This window comes from Helobdella robusta (genome assembly GCF_000326865.2).
Source record: "Helobdella robusta unplaced genomic scaffold HELROscaffold_8, whole genome shotgun sequence".
Lineage (NCBI taxonomy): Eukaryota > Metazoa > Annelida > Clitellata > Rhynchobdellida > Glossiphoniidae > Helobdella > Helobdella robusta.
This window is the reverse complement of record NW_008705459.1, coordinates 5,008,516-5,021,548: the sequence shown is the minus strand read 5'-3', so window position 1 is coordinate 5,021,548 and position 13,033 is coordinate 5,008,516. Positions and strand designations below refer to the sequence as shown.

At 34.6% G+C, this 13,033-nt stretch overlaps 1 protein-coding gene across 1 annotated transcript; it reads right to left on the bottom strand.

The window, feature by feature from the left end:
• Window positions 1-2,888: 2,888 nt before the first annotated feature.
• HELRODRAFT_165822 (hypothetical protein) lies at window positions 2,889-3,667 on the bottom strand (the record flags this gene model as incomplete). The annotated part of the gene is made up of 4 exons (XM_009032313.1): window positions 2,889-3,005; window positions 3,152-3,213; window positions 3,263-3,393; window positions 3,612-3,667. The coding sequence occupies 4 exons, from the start codon at window positions 3,665-3,667 to the stop codon at window positions 2,889-2,891; spliced, it is 366 nt and encodes a 121-aa protein (XP_009030561.1).
• Between the last annotated feature and the right edge of the window lie 9,366 nt (window positions 3,668-13,033).

Below are 13,033 nucleotides of genomic sequence, written 5' to 3'. Positions count from 1 at the left end.
TCACCGTATTTTTATTTATTGCTTCGTAAAAAGAAAACGAGGCGTTTATATTCTTTAAATAACTAATAAAAAACTAAGCGTCTCATAATTTAATCTGATAACCTAGTTATAAAACATAAAAATTATCTTATAGAGCAAAATTTTATTCAATTATTGCTAGAACTTACTTGATAAAATAATCAAAACGGCCCGCAGTTTAGGATAGTCACGTGATGATGCATCGTGGCAAACCTGGTCAGCATTTCCCTACTCTGTAGCATGCTGCAATCTTGTGTGTATGCGTGTGTGGTGTAGTGTGGTGTGGTGTCATGTGGTGTGGTGTGATACACTCGTGTGGTGTGGTGTCACGTGGTGTGGTGTGATACAGTCGTGTGGTGTCATGTGGTGTGGTGTATCAAAATGTAAGAGTTACTCCATGAACGTCTTTGCAACCGCTTTCATGTTTTCACGAAGTTTCTCTTAGATGTGAATTACATGCAAGTTGAACACGTGTTTGTTTGCATTTCAAAGTAAATAATATGGAAAGTTGATTGCACGATTTAACATAACAATGATGAAAATTTAATAAACCTTTATTTATATAAAATTTAATTTAACCTTTTTGCGTCAAAAAATGTAACAATTTTATATTCGTTTTGAAATTACATCTCTTTTAAGACACCCATTCTTCAATTTGAAAAACTTGATCACAATTTCAATACATCAAACAAGACCGTCTAAAACAATTTTCAGATGCTAAAATTCAAATCATAAAAAATTAGTGCCTTATCCCACTTCCTCCTTAGTAAAAATAATTTAATTATTGTATATTTTAAACGTTGAACGGTCATGACGTCGAGAATTGAAATTTATGGCTGCCATCTTGCAAGGGACAATTGAGCCTGGAGCATTTTACGCTGGACCACCGCGAAGAAATATATCATGAACACCTTACGTACAGTGCATGCAAGTCTCTCTCTCTCTCTCTCTCTCTCTCTCTCTCTCTCTCTCTCTTTTTCTGGTGTGTGAGTGTGTGTCTATGTGTAACTTGCGTCTTGTTTCACGCAACATGGGATATATTTTAAAGAGATGCAACAATGTATGAATGTTTGTTTGTGTTTGTGTATATGTGTTTGTGCGTGTGGAAGTATGTGAATAAGTGGGTGTGTGTAAAAAATGTGTGAGTGCATGTGTGAATGTGTGTGTGAATGTGTGTGAGTATGTGTGAATAAGTAAGTCAGTGTGAGTGAGATAGTGTGTGTAAGTGAGAATATGAATAATAAACAATAAAGTTTGAAAGTGAATGGATGAGTAACTGACTGACCCAGTGTAATCTGAAGCACTCGAAACACAAGGAACAATAAGAGTTGACAATAAATCACACGCTCTGAAACACTCCAAATGAAATAATACTTATTAAGTTGACTAATGTTTTCAACAGCATGCATATAATGCTAACACCCAACATTAGTTTTCATATTATAGAATGATGCAGTATACTCAACCGTACAACCCTGTTCAAAAAAACGACGTAAATGCTATCTTCTTCAGTTTGTTTAATTTTGTGTCTGCGTGATCTGTGAAATGCTTTCGCCTGTGTAAACTGCAACCATAACTGCATGCATAAGGTGGCTGGATGTTTGTTTGTTTGTATGCTTTGTTGAACGATTCACAACACAGCAAACCACGCAACACAACAAACAGCACAACACAGCAAACCACGCAACACAACAAACAACACAACAAACAGCACAACAGTCAACATAAAGCCCAGCCCGGAAACTAGAAAGTCATGTATTCTAACCACGTATCACATTATCACAGCTCTCCCCTTCAGAAGATAAAAGAACAAACAAGTGACTGAATGTAATGAAATCTGTTCACGATAATTACATTCCAAAATAAAATTTCAGAAGACAACTTGCATGCACGTGGAAAGGAATGGAATGAAAGAATGTTGTGATCGATTGGCAAGCTACATCAGATGAGGAGGAAGTTGGCAAGTTATCACCAAGCAGTCACCTGCCATCGCGCATGTCCCACTAATTGAATTAATTTTTCAACTTCCTGGAAAGTTTTTATTTTTCCCGAAAAAATATTTTCAAAGGAATTTTGTAATTTTTTCATTAGAAAGACTTTTTAGTGAAATTCTTTGAAGAACATTGAAAGAGAGAGCACGCTATCTATCTCAATGATTGATCTCTTACCTGGAAGCACTCTGTGTCTACAACCAGCTAACTAATCAGCCAACCAACCAATCAGCCAACCAGCCAACTAACCATCCAACCAGCCAACCATTCAACCGGCCAACCGGCCAACCAGTCAACCGGCCAACCGGCCAACCAGTCAACCGGCCAACCATCTAACCAGCTAGCCATTCAACCGGCCAACCAACCATTTCATTCCATCTCTTCCATGCGAAATCACATCCTGTACATTTCTTTGTTCACTCAAAAAATAGTTTGACACTACGATCTTTGTAAGCATGTTTAAAAATTTAAAAACAACATCCACGAAAAAAATTAAATAACAACATCTTCGAAGCAACTTTCACTTGTGCACTATGAATTTTGTTTAAAACTATGCTGAATGAGATGAGGCGGTCTTCAAACATTTCAAACCTGTTTAACGTTTTAAAATATTGATTGGTGAAAAAAAGAGATATTCGTACTGGTTAATGCTTTTAATTTAATCGCAAGCATTGTAAAATTACAATAAAAGGAATAATTGAAAGTTGTGACAATAAAAGAACCAACTTTTGTGCGGTTGACTGATGAATGTTCGTTAGCAACAATAGATGTCACTAAAGATGCGGGGCGGAAAAAGAAATTATTTCACTTGGAATTTTGTGTTAAAGTCCGCGTAAAATCAATTTTCCGAGCCATTCCGCCAACATACGAGAGAGGCGATCAATCTATCTTGAACATTTTTCTTCTTGTGGCTCCCATTGGCTCCCACGCAGTTTGAGCTGTTTCTGCTTTCTCTGCTCTCTGTATGTCTGCTTTTTCTTCTTTGCGTGTCTGTGTCTACAGACATGTAGGTTTGTTTTGATCTGTGTGTATCTACCTGATTGTATGCTTTCATGTCTGTTTTTGTTTGCGTCTGTCTGTTTTTGTGCATGCTTGTTCACGTGTTTGCTTGTTGTCTGCCTCTCTCTTTTGTTTATCCTCACTGTCATTTCTGTTTCCGATAACAATGCATGCTTTGTTTCTAACGTTCCTGTTGCAGTTGGTGCTGTTTATGTTGTTGTTTTAGTTAATTTTGTTAATGTTGTTGTAGTTACTGTTGTTGTTGCAGCTGATGTTGTTGTTGATGTTGTTGTAGTTAATGTTGTTTATGTTGCTGTAGTTACTGTTGTAAATGTTGTTGTTGCAGTTGATGTTGTTGATTTTGTTGTTGCAGTTGATGTTGTTGCTGCAATTGATGTTGTTGTTACAGTTGATGTTGTTGTTACAGTTGTTGTTGTTGTTGTTGATATTATTTTTTTGAAGTTGTTGTGCTGTAACTTCATCGTTGTTTGTGATTGATTGATTGATTGATGTTAACGCTGATGATGGCATGAAGTTATGAAGTAGATCTGCACTTTCCTTGTAATTTTAAATGTGGTTTGTCTCGACGCACTTGTCACTCACTGTTGAGCATTGTTTCGATGTTTGGTTTGTTGGATGGTATGGGTGTGGTCGTTCATTAAATGAAATTTTAAAAGTTACCTGAGATAAACAAATTAAACCAAAATTTTTTATTTTATTTATTTTTATTAATTTTTTTTTAAATATTACCATAAAGAGTTGTATTAATTAACTTAGAAATAATTTAATTTTTCCAGAATGTTATGCACAATCTTCTGTCAACCAGTAATTCTTACTTTCATCATGGTTCTTCTGTTGGGGCGTTGACAAAGCATTTGAAAAATTTTACAAATAAAATAGTTTGAGAATAAATTTAAAATGTTTTATAAAAAAAGAAATGTGAATGAGAAATATTCAGACAAAATGTGTTTTTTCTTGGAATTAATAAAACTTGCGCTCACTGAAAATTTAAAAATTTCAAAACAAAAAAATCTCTTGACAGTCTAAAAAAGATAATAACTTGCAAAAAAAAATCAGAACGTTAGCCTATCCGTCCGTCTATCCATTTATTCCTCCATTGTTCAATCAATCAACCAACCAACCAACTGATCTATCAACCAATCAAATCTTCATTATTTTTCGATTTTTCCGAGCAATGACAACGTCTTTGTCTTCTTCAATTTTTTTCTTTTAGTTTTTGGATTTTTTCTGTTTAAAATTTTCATCAAATTCCTTTCGAAGCGACATCCATCATTCGCCAGTCAATCATTCGATTGTTAATGCTTTTCAACGTACGCACGGTTCTAAAATTAAAAATTTCTTCTCCTTGGAAAATAGACCTTTGTGATTTTGTTTTGATTGCATTAAAATTTGGAATGAAAATCGCCTTGAGATGAGAAAACTAGTTTGGAATTATAATATATATTCCTTTTATTGACTGTTTGCTTTTACTCAAAATTTGAATAATTTTTTTGGCAAAATGTTTTTTGGCCATCGTCAAAGTTGGATTTTTCTTTGTTGAATTTTATTTTTCTGCCCCGAAGGGAAAAGAGGCTGATTTAGAAAAATTTTCCTCCGTGCTATTCTGCACGCCATATAAAATTTGCATTATTTTCATAAATGACTTGAGTGTTTGTCAGAAAAAATACAAGTTAATAAAATATGTTAATATAAATCGTTTTAATGAGTTTGTTGTTATACAATTATTATTAATATCTAAGAATTAGTTGTTTTTGGAGTATTTTATTAATAAGGACTAAATTAATTTCACAATTTTAGCAAACTTCAAATGTTTAGTGTTAAAAAGGTTGTTACAGGTTATTGTCATAGATTCGTCTTAGATCCACAAAGCTTCAAAAATAATTCGTTTTAAAATTCTCTTATTTCATTATACAAACAAATAATTTTTTTTGAGAAGACAATTTAGAGTAAGCAACTAAACGGACATTGCAAGTATCCACAACTAATGGACGTTACTGGCGTCAAAATAGGCAAAAAAATGGGCGGCGTGATGGCTCAATGGTTAAAGGCGCCTGGCCTTGCTATTGTAATGACTGGGTTCGAATACAAAGAGATCCCCGCCTATCATATGTAATGTGTATGATGCGTGGTTTGCACGCGTATTCATATACGCTGTGTGTGTTTGTCGTTGAAACCTCTGAAGCAAACGCAAAAGAGAGAGAGAGAAACCTTTAACCTTTAACCACTTTCATCAACGTTACATCAACATTAAGCTAACATTAACAAAAATGTCGATGGCAAGCAACAAAGACCAATAGCCAACAACATCAATAACAACTTCAAAATCAACATCAACAACAATAACACCCACACCAGCAAAGTCAACAACAAAACAACATAGAAAGTTCCGTAATAAGTTAACCGAAAATATAACACGTGAATGATTTTATTATTTATAATGAAATAGGAGAAAAATAAACATCAATCAAAAAATCACATCAACACACAAACACACACACACCACACACACACGCACACACACGCACACACGCACGCACACACACACACACACACGCACACACACACACACGAACACACACTAATACTCACACAAGTGAATGCATCGTACCACGTGCCTCAGACAGAAACTTACACACCAGTCCGATCAAATTAATTACTTTTGTCTAATTTTACATTAATTAATCATAATATTATTCTTCTTCTTATTATTTGTTTGGTGATAGGGGCATGTTATTAACGTGACGTCAGCATCGACAGGAGAAAAAAAGTGATGAAGTACGACGATCCAGCGACAGATTTTCCAGATATATATGGCCATGAAAAGAATGATTTTATAATGTTGATTGGCGGAAACTGTAATAATTATTATCATTTGGTTACACTGGGATGACGAAAATGATGATTTTGCGAGATGATGACAATGATGATAATAGCAATAACGATGACCATGTCTGTGGTGATGGTGGTTACTGGTTACGATGGTGTCGACTGTGATGATGGTGGTTACGATGCTGGCGACTATGGCGATGAGAGTTACGATGGTGTCGACTGTAGTAATGGTTAGATGATGAGAAAGAAGTGTGGCAAGAATGATAATACATTTTCCAAGCAACAAATTCAGTTGCCATCGCCATTTCCAACTTGTTTGCTCGTAGTAAACAAGAAGTTTCGCATATTGCTTCTGCTGACTTTTTCAAATATTTCTAATTTGCGGACAACCACTATTTAAAACACATATTTAATACATAATCGGTAACATACTGAATTGTTAGATTCTCCAGTTTCAAGGATGATGACTTTGTATACTTATTTGTTGGTGTTTTTACTCTTAACTTGCGATGATCGGTCATACAGCAAACGTCCGTCTTTTTAGCTAAGCAGATACTAAAAAGTTTCTCAATTAAAAGTTCATTATTTTAAATTTCAAAATCATTTATTACGCATTAAATAAATTAATGTAATCTTTAGTTTTTGGGTGAATTGAGCTATACCCGTGTAATATAAAAGGCGTTTGAATACATTATCGAAGGAGCCGAGATCATGTTGAGAATTTGATTAAGTTTTGTGTATGTCTGTGTTCTCTCTCTCTCTCTCTTTCTCTCTCTCTCTCTCTCTCTCTCTCTCTCTCTCTCTGTGTGGTGTGTGTTTGTGTGCGCGTGTGTGTGTGGTGTGTATATATAACGCCATGCCATCACCAAAGCTACTTTATCTGCTGGGATCATGTTGAACTTAGGGTATGTACTTATGTACAACATTCAACAGTTTAGAAAAAGTTGGTTGAAAAATGAGGTGGAAGTATTCCGAATGTTAAAACCACAATTGAAAAAATACTGAGGATGTAGAAGGTTTTAATGAGGTGTTGCATCTAACTTAATACAATAAGAGGTTTAGAAATTTAAAATAATTTTTCAAAATTTGTCATGTAGACACGTCATACGCTGCGTCCTTTTTAATTTTAATTTCTTTAATTTTTGATATTTTTTCCAACGCCAAATAGATTCAAAATGGGTCGGTCCATCCACATTTCATTAATGAAACTAACATTTTTTTAACCTTTGCATTTTGGCAAAAACCCTTGCAAAATTTTTTATTTAAGTTTGCAAATTTTGAAAAGTCTTACGTTGAAAAAGAATGCAAAAAAAAACACACAAATGAGTTCACGCAGTTCAAGAAGGCAGGACCTTGAATGATGATTGATTTTTTTAGACTTCGCTTGCACTGAAGGCTTCGGCAAAACGTTTCTCACTCAAATTATGTTATACCTCTTTGTACAAAATGTTCACTTTGTTTATATTTGTCAATCTTTTTTTAAATTTTATAATTCTGTCTATATTATTTTAACTTTATTTTTATTTTACTGGTTGAGATTTCAATACTGATTTAATGTGAAAAATTTGACTTTTTGATGAAAATTGTTTAAATGCTACTGTTAAGAAAGGTTGGAACAGTTTTCTTTTAACATTTCAATCATGATTTTGTTCAATATAATTTTACCCCAAACCAAATTTTTCACTTTTGGGGCTTTTCAGTCCCTCCCAACGGTTCCCCTGGATGCCCCTCTGTTTTTTTAAAATTAATATTCTCTAAGTAGATCCCATCGTGGTTCTCAAGTCACTCCTCATAAGCTCTCACATCTCATTCATCATCTTCATACATGTTTGTCCTGTTTGCTACGACGGCACGTAATTTAGAATTTTTGTCGTTTTAAAAAATGGTAAAAAAATGAAAAGGTAACAAATATTAATAAACCCTTGAAAAGTTGAACAATCGGTTGAACGGTTGTCCCATGTTATTCGCTGTATGTGTAGCACATCACCTCTCATACACACAACAAGTTAACGGCCTCAAGTTTTTAAGAGCATTCTTAACAGAACTATTGTTGAACATTTCTTTAAGCTGCCTGCTTTAAAACACAAAATAATTTGGTTGGTCCGAGTTGGAACTACCAACCTGCAAACACACATTTTGTTGTAGCTTTCTTTTTCTAGATTCTACAGAACACGCTCATTAATTATCTTTCCTCTTACATTATTTACTATTTACATTTCCTATTTTGTCGGTGAATGCGTGTTTTATGTCTGGCGGTTGTTTATTGCCGACACACCTGGTCCGAGCAATTGCATTACGTCAAATGAAACAACACTTTTAGAGTACTGCCTAGCCTGTTATTTCCATGTGTTGGGGTTGTGGTTGTTGTGGTTACTGTAGTTGTTGCTTTTGTGGTTGTTGTGGTTATTGTAGTTGTTGCTGTTGCGGTTGTTGACGTTGTTGTGGTTGAATTTTGATTGCATGAATCTTATGAATTGTGTTCTTGTGTTGACTATCAGTGGGATTTGTAACTACGTAACGGTAGAGTTCTTAAAATTTTACGTAAGACTTTTTACTGATTGTTGAATATTTGAATATCATCACATGGGTGAGTTAGTTTCATTGAATTGAACATTTTTTAAATGGTTTATTATAAATTTTTATTGAAGCAACGTATTATTTCAAGAGGAAATTGCCTTCTAAACTGTTTAATAAAAAGTTTATGTTCGGTATGTTAGAGTAGGTTGTTGTTTGATATACGAAGCAATGTATCAGTAGCAGTGCTTGTTTGTGGCGCGTCAGTGTGGTTGTCACGTATATGTTGCATGTGTGTGTGTGTGTGTTGTATGTATGTGTGTATGTACGTTGTGTGTGTGTGTGTGTGTGTGTGTGTGTGTGTGTGTGTGTGTGTGTGTGTGTGTGTGGTGTGTGACCGACATCTTCTCATACTTTTTTCATTATAGATTGAAATCAATTTTGATTTGAAAGGTAGTTTTTGTTTACCGTAACATTTTAATATGTTTATTCCATTGAAGGGATGCAATAATATTTCCAACAGAACCTTCTTCTCAAGCGTTTCAAATTATTGTAGGACGCGATTCCAAGAGCTCATTCACTCGCTCTTTTTTTTAATATATATCCAACGTACAGACGGGTTTGCGTGTAAATGCAGGTTCCAATCGGGTTAGGATTCTTTGATGGCACGTGCACCCATGACGAACACACACACAGACAACACAGACACACACACAGACACACACACACACCATACATAGGAAGACATACACATACTTTGAAACACATGCACACATGAACGCACTCACGCATGAACACAAGTGTACATACATATGAACATTTAAACACAAGCAAACGAAAAAAAATGTTTCTAAACATCACCTGCTAATTTTGAGGAGGTACACGTGTGGCGCGAATGTTTTTTAAAACGAACATTTCATTCACATCAACATGCGATGATGTGCGCCTGCGACTCGGCGAGAGTTTTGTGTTCAGCCGCTAAAATGTCTGTGGCCTGGGTGATTCTTTCTGAAACTGTTTCAAACATTTTTATTAATATTTGAAATTTTCATTGAACTGAATAATGTAGAACTAAATAATGTGGTTAAGTAGATTGATCTAATAAATCATTTCGATCAACGGTTGATTAAATTCCAACTCGTGTGACTTCCGTTGGTGCTCGTGGAGTCAAACATTTTTAGAACATTTCTAGAAAAGTTGTGGAGTATCCTGCTGGCAGTGATGGAAAGATCATTCCACATTTCACAATAAAAGGCATTTCAACCCTCGTATTAAATAACAAAACTGTCTCTTTGAATGATTTAAGCTTGCTCTATCATGCAGATTATTTCGTTTATTGTTCATTTACTCTTTATTGAAATTATTCTCATAAAAAATACAATAGCTAACCAATTGATACTCTTCAACTTGCTGTGAGTGATCGTAATAATCAGTTTAAATTAAGAATTCACTTTTCTCTCCCTACCTGCAAGTTTGATGTTTTCAAAAAATAAAGCAAAACTACGCTATCAAAAATTAATTGAAATGAGAGTCAGAAAAATATGCGTGGAGTTTCAACGGAAATGTGTTGTTTCATTTAATGTAGATATATAATGTAAATTTATACACAGATAAAAGATGATGATGATGATAATGATGTTTGTGATGACAATGATGATGGGGATGAAGAAGATGATGATAGTGATGATGATGGTAATTATGGTGATTATGATGATGATGGTGATGATAATGATGAAGGTGAGGATGATGATGATGAAAATGATGATGAAAATGATGATGAAAATGATGATGATGATGGTAATGATGGTGATGATAATGATGATGATGATAATGATGTCGGTCACGTGTTGACAGGCAACGCAATAAAAAGAAGACACGATACAAACTCGGTCAAAACTAATTTCTTCCAGCATCACTATCATCATCATCGTCGTCGTCGTTGTCGTCATCCTCATCGTAATCATTGTTATCATCATCACCATCATCATCACCATCATCACCACTATCATCATCACCATCGTTACCACCATCATCATTACAATCATCATCATCACTATCGTCACTACCATCGTCACCACCACCATCATCACCATAGTCACTACAATCATCATCATCACCATCATCATCATTATCTTTATCCCTTTCACCATCATCATCACCTTCATCATCGCCAACATCAATTTTTACATTCTGCATTATTGAGCACCAACATTTGTTCATCTTCTTTCATCCTCTTACTTCTTCTGTTTGCAAGTCTACTGGCTGCTTCTAAATATTTTAAGACGCCCGTGCAGTTTGATGTCTTAACAGGATGCTGCAGCACCACTCCCCCACTCCACTCTGTCCTTGTATCATTCCATTTTATCAACTTGTTTCGTTATGACGTCATGAACATCATTGCTTTATTATTATTTTTATTACTACCATAAATATATTATTATTATTATTATAATTTGAATAACTCAATTTGAACTCAATTTAATACCGTTTTTACTTCTCTCTGCACCCATTTGTTGTATGGCGAGTAATGTAGATTATCAGTTGAATTCATTTTGTGTTTTTCGGAAAATAAAAGCGTTTTATAAAAATAAAATCATCATCATCATCATTATTATTATTATTATTATTATTATTATTATTATTATTATTATTATTATACGTCAGGTTTATTTATACAAAGCACTGGCCCATTCAAGTCCTCATGAACGTGTTTTTCCCACAGATAAATTTTGATTCTTTCTCTAAAGCCAGTCTTTCTTTCCAATCTCAATTACGTATTTTCAGTTTCGTTGCCTTCTCAGTGAGAATTGATAACGTAGAAAAAATTAAAGGAATTAAGCTGGTCCTGATATGAAAATATATAAATATATTTTCATATCAGAAACATTTTTTGTTGTTATTCTTTAAAAATCAGGATCTGACAGACGCAGAAACTGTTACAGTATGCAAGGCAGTTGTACTAAATTAAACTAATAAGTAAATAAATAAATAAAAAAACGGAGAAAGAAAAATGTTTAAACATGAAAAATAAAATAAAATAGAATAAAATAAATAATAATATGAAAATAAAAAAAAATATATAAATATATTTTCATAAGTTTATATTCGGTGACCATTCGATGCAAGTTTTAAAAATTGAAGGAGATGGTTGATAATGTGTGAGTGTAGGTAGGTAGTGGAATAGGAATTGGAAGAAGTTGGAATCATCTGTTTGCCGGTCAGTCTGTTGTTCAAACAGTTGAGAACGACTTCTCACCTCTGCATTTCACCTGGTGGTGGAGAGTTTTTTTTTAATTCCAAGAATGGCGTCGCATTCGTAAAATATGGTCTGTTCCTTTTTGTAATAATTAGACAAAAATTTTAGCGAAGCTGATGACTCGATGAAATTTTTTCTAAACAAAATTTTAATGATTTCTATGTCTCATGAACATCTTATTCATATTATAAATAAAAAACACTTGACAAATTTTTTAAATTTAAGAAAAAATAAAATACGGCTGAGTGTTTAAAACTTTTGACTCTGTGTTGCAGTAGCATGGCTCAAACGTAAAAAGCTCCATGTTTACCATTGCGTGATTGACCATCCTTATCACCATCATCATCTTCTTCATCATCACCATCATCACCACCATCATCACCATCATCATCTTCAGCATCACCATAATCATCACCACCATCACCATCATCCTTTTCATCTTAATCTAGGGCAACTTCATGGTAGACTCTTTACATCACCCTCCAAGGTGGCCAGTGTGGACGAACTGGAGTAGGTACGTGTAGGCACATCACAACGAAACAAAGGACGGCACACGCAGGGCAGACCGGCCTCAGCCTCATCAACAAACCTTCCACCACATCTCCACTTCAACTACTCCCAACGAAACCACGTGACCCGTTTAATGACGTCATCAATGCTTCTTTACAATGTCCATTTTTTATGGCGTTTTCTTTTGTTCGTCAAAATAATTTTTCAAACTTCAAATATCCACACTAAAATTCGTTTTTTTAACTGGAAAGCCTGTCTGAACAACTGAAATGCTACAAGACAAAATTTTTGACTGGCGATTTTTTTTCTTCAAATGAATAAATGAAAATGAAAGTTTAATACAATACACAGAAGACGTATTCTTGCGTTGTGCGTATTTGTTCAACACCAACTTGATAAACTTAAAAACATAATTTTAAAAAGTTGAACAAAAGAACGTCTGAGCGGCCAAAACAAACATCCTCAACGACTACAACAACGACATCAGCGGAAGAATGGAAACACGAACGTAAACAACACAACTTCAACGTTAACGTTTTTCTCCGCGACACCTGCGCCGTTAGAGACGAGTTATGAAAGTGTCGTGAGAGACTTTAATCAGTTGAAACTAGCAGCCTACATCAGCCACAACATGAAAATCACCCTCGCTTGTCACTGGCATGTCTCCGTGCGGTCGAGGGCCGCATTGCTTGGGAATAATTTTTTAAATTTCTTTTTAATTTTTATAATTCCAAATTTTATTGTCCTCTGAACCGCCTTCATTTCAAATGATTTACTCTGAAGAAATGCATCACTTTTTCTTTCGCTGGAATGTTTTGGTCTTCCACAACTTATTAAAAACTAAGCAACTACTGCCGCTATTTTTTCCACTTTCTTTACAACCCAACCTTCCCCC